Source organism: Pungitius pungitius, chromosome 16 (assembly GCF_949316345.1).
Source record: "Pungitius pungitius chromosome 16, fPunPun2.1, whole genome shotgun sequence".
NCBI classification, from domain to species: Eukaryota; Metazoa; Chordata; class Actinopteri; order Perciformes; family Gasterosteidae; genus Pungitius; species Pungitius pungitius.
The window spans coordinates 11,932,561-11,946,437 of record NC_084915.1 but is presented as its reverse complement, the minus strand read 5'-3'; the positions used below and the strand labels follow the sequence as shown (position 1 = coordinate 11,946,437).

The window sequence follows — 13,877 nt, the reverse complement described above, 5'->3', positions numbered from 1 at the left end:
CTAATTAACACATGACTGATGCCATCACTTAGCAATAAAAGAGATGATCATAAGCACTGTTTAAAGCCCTAAATTAACTCTAAGTGGCCTATAAAACTGTTACAATACAGAGGGTCGATTAGAGTAACTGGAAATAGAATATTAAGTGCATATTAATTCATGTTTATGTCACTTTTGAGGCATTTTAATTCAGTTTTTCTCTGGCCATTAACATTTAGTTTTGACCTTTACTCAAATGTATATGAAGATATCCCTCCACCATGTTTCTTTTTTTAATTCAAAACTATGACTTACATATTTCCTTTAAAAAAAATACAATAGCAGTTTACTGACTAAATAATAAAACAGGTTTAAACAGAAAAAAGGAAACTACAGGGCATCAAACAGCTTGTCCATTTCTCTCAACTGTCTGAGTGTTTGCAGGGTTACAGTAAATGAGGTAAAATTAGTTTTCCATACGTCGCAGAGAGCATTACTAACAATACAGCCATTCTTTATTCCAAGTCAATACATCAATCAACATATTATCCTCCCCCCCAGACACCAGAATGAGGATTCAAAAATATTGTTGATGTTGCCACCTTTAAGAAAACCTGTAGCACACAACACAATATAACATAAGTCACCAAAAAAATTCATGTGATGTCCTTCCTACTGTGACTACACAAAAATACTACAATACGATACTGACAATTCATTACATGATATCATGTACATTTTTCAATTTCATTGTTCACTAATGAGTGTTGATGAACTTGATTAAAAGCAGCCGAGTCCAGCTAGCGTTTCAAACGGTCGTGGTCTACATGTAAAACCTCACAACGGATATTTACAACGGTTCACTATGAATAATATAGGAAATTATTTCAACAGTTTTCACAATAATGTTTCTTGTAGTAGAGAGTCTGGCTGTAACATCACCGAGACTCTTCGATCGGTCCCGTGTTCCTCGCGATTCAAGACCAAAAAATAAAATGTGTCGACTGCTGAGGGGGCGGGGCAGGGCGCACGCTAGGGATGGACATGTAAGTGTACTCAATGTTTCAAAGTGGATCGTGGGATTCACTGCCAACCCAGCTGGGGGTGCAGGCCCGGCTGGAGGGGAAAGGGGTTTCCTGGGCCGGGTGGGTAGTTGGTAAAGCTGTTGGGCTGCGGGGGGAAGCTCTCCAGCGCAGACTGGGGATGAGCCTGGAACAAGACAAAGAAGAGCTGGGCTTTTTCTTGCGTTAAGGCTTTATCAAACTGACATTCAAATTATTCTATCCTGCCAGAGTGTAGCGGGTGTGTGTGCGTGTGTGTGTGTGTACCTGCAGTAGGGCAGACTGCATGGCTTGGTTGTGGAGGCCACCGAGGGCAGCAGGAGAGGCAGAGGGAGAGAAGCCCGGCACCCCGGGGAAGGAAAGCAAGCCGGGGAACCCGCTGCTTCCCGGAGGCTGGAGTCCACTGCCCAACCTGGAAAAAAGATAAATAGTTACTGTCATCACCACACAAGCTGATTCGGATTATAAAAGTAAACTTCAACATTATTCTGTATCTATTAAAATGATCTTTGTGTAAAATATATTTTATGTTTCCCTACTTTAATATTTATTGTCACCCTTATTGCTCATTTAATGGCTCTCTTAACCCGCTGTTGAGTGTACGAAATGTAGACAAAAGGCGAGGCTGTTGTTTTCGCAACACTTGTTCATAGACAAGATAACATGGAAAATATGTGGTTGACAAATAATTAAGGGAAAGCCAACTCGGAAAGAACTCTTTGAGATGACAACAAGTGGACTTTGCACTTGGGTGCAGTGTTTCCACTTATAAAGCCAATAATGGAAAAACCAATGCACGTGATTTATGATGCCCTTATCGCTCTTTTTCTTTAGGAAAAATATATATATTGATTAATTCTGACTTCTAAATAGTATATTTACTGGAAATTCAGAAAAAAGGACAAATATAAACACAAACACTTGTGTATATAGTTAAAATATAAATTGGTACGTATTTTGCATACCCCACTTTAATTTATATTAAAGAACAGAGCAAGGGGGAGAGCAGTAACAGCCTACATTTCTATTTAGTAGTGGCTATGTTCTTCTCATGTCAGACTAAGTTAAACAATATTAGTCAAATCATTAGGGGTGTTTTCGGTCACTCGTGTAATATGGCTTCTGTATATTGGACAGTAAAAATGTCCCACGCCCACATACCCCGGCTGGAAGTTGGAGCTGAAAGCAGACGCAAAGCCCGGCAGAACCGGCGATGCAGCCGCTGCAGCCGCCACCGCCGCCGCCTGCAGCGGGGACACCGACGCCACTGAGGCCGAAGAGGCGCCCTGCAGGCCCATGAAAGAAGACAACACGGGGCTGCCGGCACCGTGCCCTCCGGACACCCCCAACCCTGGGAAACCAGTGGGGCTGGCACCGGGCGGAAGGCCCGGGAACAACGAGGGGGCCGAGGTGAGCCCCAGGCCGAAAGGGGACGCCGCACCGGAGGCGGAGTTGGGGCCCAGGCCCGAGTAGATGGAGGTTGGTGGGTGGTTAGACATGTTGGTGGTGGGCGGCATCGCGGACATGGACGACTGCATGGAGGACGGCGGCAGGGAGGAGAAGGGGGACAGGCCGGGATAATGGGAGGGCGAGGGGCTGGACGACAGAGCTTGGAAGCCGCTCAGGGCGACGGGACTGGAGAGTGAGACTTGAGCCGAGGCCGCGGGGTGCGACAGACCCAGGGAGCGGGCCAGCGCGGCCTGGGCCGAACCTTGCACCACGTAGGAGCCGACGGAGGGCGTGCCGGAGCGTGACGTGCCCTTGAAAGCAGAGGGCACCGGGCTGTTGCTGCCGCTGTTACTGCCGCCGCCGTGTCTGTTCAGGACTCCGGCCGCGGCCATGGCTGCGTGAATCTGTCCCGAACGCGCCGGGGAGGGTTTGGGACTGGGACCCGGGGTGGAACAGCTCGGCATGACTGGAGCGGACTGTCCAGAGGGGGTGTAGCTGCGGATCACTGACCCGGAGGCGTTACCCGCTTGAGGGTGCATGCCGTGGTGGATGGGTCCCGACTGGTGGTCCGTGGACTGGGAAAAGACCCTCTGCTGATTCGCCTGAGGGTCCTGGGCGCCGCGGGAGGAAGCCGGGGTGCCTGGTCGGGAAACGGCATGGAACGGGGAAGGGGAGAAGCCGCCGCTGCCGGGGACAGGAGTTCCACAAGGGGTGCCTGAAGGTGTGTGGGCTTTGATGACCGACGAGGGTGTCGGTGTAACGTGGCCGCTGGGCGTCTGCGGGCCTGCTTTGATCACCGATGGGGACGGGGCCGGGGAGTGAGACGGGGCGTTGGGGTTGTGAGAGGGAACCATGCCGGGGAAAACCGGCGTGATGGGGGTCGTGGGAGGTGGCTGAGCAGGAGAAGCTTGCGGTGGGACCGGGGTAGAAGGCGTGGACCCGCGAGGAATGAGGAGGGGTCCGCTGTTGACTCCAGGTGTGGTGTTCTGTGGATTGCCTGGTTTGGCGTAACCTTGAGTGGGGAAAAAAAAAAAAAAAAAAAGGTCAAAGTGGGTGAAAAGGATCACCTGAAATAATAATCGTCATCGTCTGAAATGGTGCTTCCGGGACAGAGGCAGAAAAGGTTAAAACCCGACAAGCTGTAGCAGAAGAAGCAATGCACTCGCATCTAAAATATGAGGAGAGACGCAGCAAGGAAGAATAGCCAGAGAGCCTCTCTGCAGCGTGCAACGTATTATATGGAAATCATAGGAAATGTCAAGATTGGAACATGTGTTTTTCTTACGTTTGGGGAATGATTACATAAAGTATTTGACTATGCTAACTGCACATTCACTCTCATCACACTGAGCTGATCACAACTCCGCTTTGAACATTTGCCAATTTAATACAACTTCTATTCCATATATTTTTGGGTGTGACCACGTGTTCCCCAAATGCCCTAAAAGATGCATTTCAACTGTTAAACTGATGGAAAAAGTGTGTTAAAAATCCCAAGCAATGCAAGTTAAATGCCAGCATACAGCATGATTCCAGAAAGAAGACTATTAAAGACATTAGTTAAAAGCTATTCATGGTCCACGCCGCAACAGACCCATCCACACAATTCATCACAGCAGACTTCTACACTGACTGACCAGAAAACAGAAGTACCATTATGTTGCACTCCCATGCAATAAGAGCACCTTGCTTTTGACCATCGAGTTGGAGTTGTTTAGGACTTTATTACATTGAAAAAGGATTTACATGGAATTATCTATTATGACTTTATCACCTACACATTTAGAGGAGAATAAATAATGGATTATATCAGCTATCAGACAAGTAGTTGCATTAAATGGCAAGCAACATATCATGGTGACATGCAGCCAAATCAAATGAATCTAAAACACCGGAATCCAGTACACAGCTCTGCATTGGGTTGCACTGGAATGTACAACATTGTGTATTTTTCTGGTCACTCAGTGCACTCCAGAGGTAAGCGGCGCATTCTTCACCTGATAAAAAAAAAGCCATTAAACTGGATAAGCGCAGGTAAGCAGCATGCCAGACAGTTAGGCAGCAAGGGTCCATGAATGTCCACACGCTCTCACACACACACACACACGCGTGCGCGCGCTTTCAACAAATCATACCTGCTACTTTGTGGGTGGAGCTGTAGGGGGGAGGGGGCACGCTGGTTGTTATAACCCCTCCCACAGAAACAAGGCCTGCGTTGTTGTACGCACCTGAGGTAGTAGTTACACATATTAATGGCATCCACCTTGCAATTTCTACACTCACACACGCACACAAATGTGGGGTTTTCACGCACAACGCACCCCACCGCTAACTCTACCTCAACCAATCCCAGAGGGCAGTGCAAAGAAAAAAACATGCTTCACAGTACCTAAGACCCCTCAAAGCAGCATTATTAAATCCTCTATGTGGCACATCGGTTCTCTTATCACCCACAGGTAGCAGATACAGTGCTAGATTACAGGGCAGGGTGTGGGAAGGCCGGGATAAGAGTGTGCATGAGGGTCATTCCTTACTTGGTGCGATGGTGGCGTGGGGTCGACACGGCGGTATAGGGTAGGGCACAGGCCGATGAGGGTTGTAGGTTGACGGAAACTAGAAAATTAAGGAAAAACAAACAAAAGAAGGAATTAACCTCCTAACGGATTAGAATTTTTTCATTCTTTAGATCTGCGAAGGAAGGTTTCAAAACCAATATAAAAAGGCAAGTTACACATTGATTTTATATTGTTGACGCCTGCCCTAGAAAATGATCGTCTTCAATGAATGGCAGAAGTCAAACATGTCAAACGCGTTGCCACTATTCTGCCCACGGTCTTTACTGCAGTCCATTTAGCATTCTCACACGAGAGGACATGCGAGTTGAAGGTTTTGTTAAGCCATAGCACTGTTATTGGGTCATGTGAGGACTGTCTGCGGCATCCTGGGACTGTTAACATCATCCCAGTCTGTGATTCCCATTCGAGTGCTTACTGGTTTGAAAGGTCCAATGATGCGAGCTGAAATTCCTTTGCCCTCAAAATTGTTAGAAGTGTCCTCTTTCTTTTCTGCTTCTTTCTTTATTGGAGGAATTCCCTGTGATCAAAAACAAAATACAAGGTCAAGCTTATTTATCAAGCAGACAAAGTGTCTCAGGTGTGTTCATTGTTTGTTGGAGCTACTCTTAAAAGAGAGACATACAATATTTTATCATGATATGATAATGGTATCACTTTTGGATATTTGTATGCAATACAGTTGAGAAAAAAGGTAAAATATGAACATATTAGATTTAACTTAACATCTTTGCCTTTGAACAGTACAATTTGTTATTGGTGGAGGAAAGCTCAATAAATAGCTCTGCATATACTTACAGGGAATGTGCCACTGACGAGGCTGGGTCTACCTTTAGGGTACGGATTTCCTGGTATCATACCACAGGAGGAGATCATGGCTACAGGAGCCTTGCAGCCAACCTTACATACCTTGTGACACACACGTGTATTATGTTTAGGAATGTTGTGGATCTTCTTGTATGCTTTGAAACATAAATATGTTTAGGGATGTCAAAGATAATGCATCAACACATGCAATCCGACATTCTAAAAGCATTACTTTAGTCCGTTTTATATTTTTCTAAATTGCATCAATGATTGCAATTAGATTATTATTCCCTATTGCTACCACAGTGTCTTTTCATTCTAAGACATACAATTAACAAATAGGGTTTCTCTACTTAGACACAATGGTATTACATTTCTATGGATGAACTTACTTGCTCCAGTATCCTGCGAGCTCGTTTTTTCTCTGACAAGTGTATGCGAAACAGATCTTCCACAGGGCGAAAATTTTGGGCATCTGAAATGTTCCTGTATGGAAAATAAATCCACATTGAACAGGTCACTAATCACCCAAACAGTTGATGTTATCACATTTGACCAATGTTTATTTAAACAAACATTTATTCAGGGGGCTGAAATGCATTTTCTAAATATACTCACAAAGCAATTAGTTCCAGGACAATCAGTCTGTCCTTTGAGAAAGTGAAGCAATTCAGGATATTTGCAACTTTGGTTGTAGGGATTGCAACCATTTTCTAAAAGCAACAGATGGAAAAACATGGTTAATTCACACTTTAAAAACACACAGTGGTGATACCATACCAAACAATTACTTTTTCACACCTCACCATTATTGGTGTTGTTTTTACCCGATCAAATGATATCCACTTACACAAAACGTATTTAGCAAAGCCAAACTTGTTGCTGATCACTCAAAACACTTGTTACTCACATGCTGCAGAGCTTTAACGGCTTTGATCTGCGGCTCAGCCCATGAGAAATATTTCAGTATATCCATCACCTGCAAATGTACAAGACAAGAGTTTCAACTGACATAAACATCAGAGTTGTGCTACTCACAATAAATTTGACCACCGACGCTATTGATCAAATTGTAGTAGGCGTTGATGCAGCAAAACATGTGCGGGAGGAACCCTGCCTGCCTGTCTGTCTGTCTAGTGTGACACGTGGTGTTGCTGTTTGGACGGTTACCTGCTCACTGGAGAAATACCCGTGCACCTGCTCTATGGCTTTGATCCGTTGATCGGTCAGCACGCACTGAAACACACAACGAATCATTGCCAAACCTTTTTAAAGAGGGACAGAAATCAAAGGTTGTATCGGTCAGACAGTTTGGGATCATACGCTCCTCACCTTTCTTATTTCATCCAAGACTATGTCAAAGGATTTCTTATCCATGTTGGTGGATTAAAACACGCGTTCGCTTCTTGGTCAATAAATAGTTAATATACCATGTGCTTGGTAAATACGCGTTTAACAGCAGATGCGCAGATTTGGGATAAAAAGCATTGACCCTAAACTCTAAATACCATGCTTCTCATTCAACGCTACTGGTATAAACGGTTAATGCTACAAAAGCATAATTCAAAGCATTGCATTTTGCAATAAATACGTTCGTTCCGTAAAAAAAGCAGCAAGTTATTTAGAGTCCTTCTGTAAAGTACAACTTTCCGCTCCCGAACAATGACTTCCAAGCTAGAGAAGCTGTGTCTGCATTGCAAAACCTGCCTGCACCAGATTTGTCCGCAGCTAACAACAAGCTAGCCAGCTACAGCAATCCTTATTTCTGTGCACAACTAAAAAAAACACAGCGGGAAAGACGGATTCTTTTGCACATGAATTCATTTGAATTAAGCTTAAAACCAGCGCTAGCGATGATTACCATATAGTTTGGAACATATGAAAAATCATTACAAATTTTAAAATAACGCGCTAGGAATGATAGCAGTCTTGCTAACTTCCCCTGACAGCTGGCGCTACTAACGTCAACAGTCGAAAGGACCCCCGTTAAAGGAAGCCTGTCAGAAAAGACACCACGCAGCAAGGTCTGAAGCTACGACAGAATGAACGTTAGTTTGGTGGGATCAGTAGCGCCAGCGTTTAACTAATTGGTAAAATAACTATCGATTAAATCGATTTTAAGTTTATCCATATATTTCATGTTCTGTTTTAGTTTTCTTCAGCAGGCACAGGCACGGCCACCCCAAGAGCGTACAGGAAGTAAACAGTAAAATGGGTTTCAGCAGCAGCAGAGCAGAATAGACAACAGTCGGGTCTTTTTTTTTGTAATAGTGAAACATGGACCGCTTTTCATGGTCAAATGGTCTCCTGGAGATAAACGAAACTTTAGTGATCCAGCAGCGAGGTATCAGACTGTATGACGGGGATGATAAGGTATAGTTCTGTTTCCCGATAGCTAAGTTTGTGAAATACAACAACAACCCAGCGGCTAAAACTTCCATAGAGCAACGTTAATAGGAGAACGTTAGCTTAATGATATTGATGATGGAAGTTGCTGAAGCAATATACGTAATAAGTAATAACGCCCTGTACTCTCCTGTCGTTGGACCAGGCTAAGCTTGACGCTGGGGTTGCCTTGTTGAGCACCCATCGGTTGATCTGGAGGGACGTTAAAAACCACGTAAGACAGCAGTGATTGTGAGAGGATGGGTGACATTTCCCACGGATTTTTCTTTTCCCGTGTTGTGTGTCTCTCATGTTGACTTCTGGATTTCCTGTGGTCACTTTTAGGAATGCTGCATAGCCATGCCCCTGTCGCAGATCATCTTCTTTGAGGAGCAGGCTGCAGGAATAGGAAAGAGGTGAGTGCCAGTAAATACATCTTGAAACTTGAACAGAAATGAGAGAACAGGCTTTGAAATATGTTGATGAATTAGCTAACGAGAACATTTGAAGATAGCTCTGTGGAAATCAGATGAATAAAGTATGAAACTTTGTTCCTGTGATAACTGGGGGTTGTGTTTGGGGAGAATATCATAGTCCACTGCAGTAAATCTCCAACGTAAAATAGTTGGAACTGAAATGATGATTTTCTATTAAATGTTGGCAATCATTTCAATTTAAAAGAATTAAATGGTAAATAAACTATTGCCATCTCTTATTCTTTAGTGCAAAAATAATTATCCACCTGCATGCAACACCTGCCAACAAGGAACCAGGTCCCTACCAACATAGCAAGTACTCCTTCATCAAGCTGTCCTTCAAAGAACACGGACAGATCGAGGTAGTGCCACTTATATAAGTTGTTAAAAACACTTTCTGCTTTACCTTTCCATCTCTTAATGAGCATTCTTTAACTCTTTGGGTTATTTATCACTGGGGGCTGGCGTGTCGTTTGCTTGCAGTTTCACAGGAGGCTAACGGAAGAAATGACTCAGAAGAGATGGGAGAGTACGCCGGCTTCTCAACCCATCCCCACAGGAACCGGCTCTCAGGTTAGAAGCTGCAAGGATGCTCCCTCTCAGCTCAGTAGAATTACCATCCTATCAACTCACTTTATGGGCCACTGGATGGCAGTGTTTTCTCTATATGAATGGGTATGACTATATTATGGGGCGACACAGAACTTCAGCCCCTGACTATTCACCAATATCTTATCGGGACGCAAATCGCTCAATTAGTTTGAATTGTCATTGACATCTATTTTAGTGCAATATGACACAGCAGGACTCACAATTGAGTACAAATAAACTTCTGCGTTGGCTTTCCTTTAATTGTTTTGAGGTCTCCCAATGCAATTTTATGAATTTTTGATAAACACTGTAAGATGATTGCCACTAAAATTGATTCAGGACTTAACCACAATTTCCTCCCTCCCCTGAGCTTTTTCTTTTTTTTTTAAAGGCCTGTGTGGTTTCAGATCTTGACCTTTTCTTTCCTTTGTGGTCATGCAGACAGGAAGAACACGTGCCGTTGGAATCGTTGGCATTGAGAGGAAGATAGAGGAGAAGCGGAAAGAAACAGACAAAAATATTTCTGAGGTACTTTCAGGCAAAAATACTGAAATGCTGAGCAATGTGTCCTCAATGTTCCCAGTTGAAGGCAATTATTTAGTCATAGTTCTGCAGAAATGACTGAACATACTGAGAATACACAGTGGTTCAGCTTTCTGTTCATGTTTTCATCTCTATTTTTTTAAGGCTGCCAAAAACCCGTAACCAACAGTAATTGACCACAGTCGCTGTGACTTTCATGAGGCATCCATGAAGTCGCCATTAAGTTTTTGTATTTTATTCAAATGTGAAATTCTTCATGAGCCATATCCACCAAATAAGTCTCTTCTTTCAGGCCTTTGAGGATCTTAGTAAGCTGATGGTGAAGGTAAGCAATGCTTTTCTTAGTGTGTTCATATTTTTCTGTAGTTGTTAGTTGAATACAGAATGATTTACCTTTTTCGAATTCCTCTTAAATGTTAACCATTACGTTTTATGATTGTTCAAACATCACAACCATGGTTATCAATCCAGTGTTAAGCTCATAAACAGCTACGCAGTAAGATTCTACTTTTAAATAACAGGCCAAGGAGATGGTGGAGCTTTCCAGATCTATAGCCAACAAGATCAAAGACAAACAGGGAAACATTACAGAAGATGAGGTATGATCTCGAGCATCACACATAACAATTAGGAGAACAATAACTAATCAGAAATTATCTAACCACGTCGGACCATTAAGCACACAACAAAAAATGTGATTACATAATGTGTTTTGTTTTTTTCAAACTTTTAATTTCAAACTGTTTCAAGTAGTTTTGCTTTTTAACAATTATGTCCTCCATTATAGACCATCCAGTTTAAGTCCTATCTTCTGAGTATGGGTATTGCTGACCCTGTTACCAGGGAAACGCATGGATCAGGTACACATTACCATATGCAGCTAGCTAAGCAGCTGGGAGATATGCTGCAGGTTCCTCTGGAGGCAAGTGTGAATATTGTTTTCATGTGTTTTACAATTACAGCGCCTAAAATAAATCTGTTTCCTTTTAATCATATAATGGCATTGCAGTTCTGACTGTGTCACTCTTAATCCCTTCTTGCCTTCCCTCCTTCAGGAGCGTGGGGGTATGATGGCTCTCACTGAGGTCTACTGTCTCGTCAACCGTGCTCGAGGGATGGAGGTAAAGCTCACACATGCGAGTGGGCATGTCCGTGTATGTTCACTCTAGCTGAACTAACGAAACAAAACGTTGCTATGTATACATTCCTAACCACACGCACACACCAAGGTCTTTGGGGTCTGACACCGAGGTTCCTTTTCTTCCCCTTTCCCCTTAGCTTTTATCTCCGGAAGATTTGGTAAACGCCTGCAAGGTGTTTGAGTCGTTGAAGCTTCCATTGAGGTGAGTACTATATACATATACAGTATATGTGTATATTGTATGGTTAAATGTGTCCCTTCCCACTCCCAAATGTAAGGATCAGGCTTTGTGTTATATAGTGCAAGGTCAAGGCCTGGATTATATCCCCGAGGCCAGACTCTTCCTGTCTCACTTCCTGTTGTTGGAGGTATTGTCCATTCCTCTGCGGCTGCCATTTCCTGTCACTTGGCCGTGTTTTCAAAGGAACACGGGCAAGTCAACGGGAAATGACAGTGTTTCAAAAGAAGCAGCCGCCTGTTTCCACGCCACTGCGGGTCCAAGTACCCTCAAACGGGTTGCAGTTCTTCAGTCGGCTCGCTATTTTAGCCTAATGATACATAATTAATCTCTCTGTCTCTCTCACACACACACACACACACACACTCGCGCTGTTCCCTTCATCCTTCTTGTCCTCTTTGTAGACTACGTGTGTTTGACAGTGGGGTGATGGTGGTCCAGCTGCAGTCTCACAGCGAAGAGGAAATGATATCCTCAGCACTGGACAATGTAAGCTGTACCATTACAAACATTATACTGACATTGACGCGCTTTAGACTGATCAAACGGCCTGCTGTCTTTGATACACCTTTTGATACATCGTGTTTCGTCTTCTTCTTCTTCTTCTACAGGTGTCAGACAAAGGCTCGTTGACGGCAGAGGAGTTTGCGAAGCTCCTGGGTCTCTCCGTTCTTCTCTCTAAAGAACGGTCAGTGGTGAATCTCTCTGGCGCCGGCGGTCTGTTTTACTGCATCTTTGTTGCTGGATCATACAGAGGAATCCCAGTTGTCTTTTGTTTCTCATGTTATTACTCTGTCCTCATCTCCAGGCTGCTGCTGGCTGAGAAGATGGGCCACCTGTGTAGGGACGACTCTGTGGAGGGTTTGAGATTCTACCCGAACCTCTTTTGACTTGTCGTAATGGGATGAAAAGGAAAACAAAAAACTTCAACCAGGGTGCACGGTCTTTCTGACAGACCACTGCAGCGCCACTACGTACCGGCGCCGACGTCCCTAATGAGTCCCGTCATTCTTTTTTAACGGTTGTTAGTGGTGAAGCTTCACAGAGTCACTGCCAGACGTCTTCTTTTCAGGTCCAAGAGCTACAGCTCTGCTCAAATGCTGTACATGCAGCACAGCGTTCCCAGACTTTGTTCCACTCGATTTGTGTGCTCTCAGCAATAAATAGGTTTGGGGTAATTGATAAAATGGGAATTCCCAGGTACATTTTCTTCCCTCAATCTTGTGGCACAACTCTTAATAACAAAATGAATAAGCAATTACCCTTTGACATGCTTCGTCATCTTCTGAGGAGGGACAGAACATGTCCAGGTTAAAGTGAATTTTAAAAACCATACTGTATTTTTTTTATCCTGTTTTGGTCTCTCAATCCTGTCCATCAAAATGTCCCTTCACTCAAATCCAAATAACAAAAGTCCTCATCCACAGTTAATTTGGATCACAGTGAAACAAATTGGCCCTGTGGCCAAATGTCACTATTCAACGACTTAATCCTTGTATTGCAAAGGTTGTAGTGTACAAAGGCCAAGTAGAATCCAGACTGAAGAGCAAGCCCTCTATTAATGCACTTGTAGAATCACATGTCTACTTAAAGTAAATCATATTAAGAGTAACCGCAGAAGTAAGAATGAATCTGTGAGATCGAGAGATTGGAGTAAGTAAGTAAGTAAGTAGCTTCATGTGTAAAAGTCATGTTTTCTGCCAACATCGTGTCTACTTTAAACACTGTGTTTCCCCGAGGAGCTTCTTGCGCTCTTAACAAAGTCCTTTGTTCCCGTTGTGGTGCTGAACCGAACAGTAAAGGGTGTTTCATTTTCAGAGAAGCTTCCTGTTTTCAGCTGTCTCTCTCCTGAGGAAATGTGAAAGGTCTGCAGAGCGTTACTGCTGATTAGATTGGCTTGCCATTTACACTTAACTCATACTACTTGTTTTCAGAGCTGAACTTGGACGGCTCTAATTGTAATGATCAGAGGTTCACGCGTGAAACTCAATTATTGGCGAACCTTTTCGGAGAAAAAATAGGTCCTGCTCTTGCACGCTGAGATGAATTTACTCAATGATGCATTTTAAGTGAATCCATGATGCTGAATGGCTGAGTGTCATTGGTTCAAATCTCAGTAAAGATTCCTTACATCTATGGATAATGGAAGAAGACCCTGTCAGTTATTTTATGTGGGGGGGAGGCATGTGATGCTTTGTGATGAATAGTTCTTCTGTTTACTCTCATGCCTGCATCGTTTCAAATGTTATATTTTCTTAACCTGCCTCCTGGGCTAATAAAGATACACACTGCTATTCTGTCTGATTTCTCATATGACTTCATCATGAGATTATTTTGAGACAATGTTTCACAAGAGCTTCATACAAAAAGTTAATCTGTGAATTTGTCTTGAACCAGAGGATTATACATAAATCTATTGGATCTCACATATTTCTCCATGTAGTTGCTTTTTATTACTTTTATAATGGAATTTTGAGTTTGCCAATTGGAGAAAAAAAGGGTTTCCTGCTTTTGTTTTATCCCATCTCATTAATAAATTGACATGCCCTTTCAATATTTGGGCATAACATTTGGGCATTTGATTCAGAGCATTGTATGAACCATTTCAAACCTTGTGATAGTTCCATTTTTGCA

General features: G+C 43.4%; 2 protein-coding genes across 3 annotated transcripts; one reads left to right on the top strand and one right to left on the bottom strand.

The window, feature by feature from the left end:
* Positions 1 to 259: 259 nt before the first annotated feature.
* On the bottom strand, positions 260 to 7,832 carry proser1 (proline and serine rich 1). 2 transcript variants are annotated; one of them, XM_037468143.2, is made up of 12 exons: positions 7,202 to 7,832; positions 7,040 to 7,105; positions 6,780 to 6,848; positions 6,488 to 6,582; positions 6,262 to 6,355; positions 5,861 to 5,971; positions 5,481 to 5,582; positions 5,024 to 5,102; positions 4,625 to 4,717; positions 2,202 to 3,501; positions 1,308 to 1,452; positions 260 to 1,188 (listed from the first exon to the last, which is right to left on the bottom strand). In XM_037468143.2, the coding sequence occupies exons 1-12, from the start codon at positions 7,244 to 7,246 to the stop codon at positions 1,063 to 1,065; spliced, it is 2,325 nt and encodes a 774-aa protein (XP_037324040.2). In that variant the 5' UTR covers positions 7,247 to 7,832; the 3' UTR covers positions 260 to 1,062. The 2 variants fall into 2 exon arrangements, with proteins under 2 accessions (XP_037324040.2, XP_037324041.2); XM_037468144.2 differs by lacking the exon at positions 4,625 to 4,717.
* Positions 7,833 to 8,043: 211 nt separating this feature from the next.
* On the top strand, positions 8,044 to 13,537 carry vps36 (vacuolar protein sorting 36 homolog). The gene is made up of 14 exons (XM_037468159.2): positions 8,044 to 8,242; positions 8,421 to 8,489; positions 8,600 to 8,670; positions 8,978 to 9,092; positions 9,214 to 9,303; positions 9,763 to 9,849; positions 10,157 to 10,189; positions 10,386 to 10,463; positions 10,652 to 10,786; positions 10,920 to 10,985; positions 11,143 to 11,207; positions 11,648 to 11,732; positions 11,855 to 11,931; positions 12,052 to 13,537. Exons 1-14 carry the CDS (start codon positions 8,147 to 8,149, stop codon positions 12,131 to 12,133), a joined length of 1,149 nt encoding a protein of 382 aa, XP_037324056.1. The 5' UTR covers positions 8,044 to 8,146; the 3' UTR covers positions 12,134 to 13,537.
* The last annotated feature ends 340 nt before the right edge of the window (positions 13,538 to 13,877 follow it).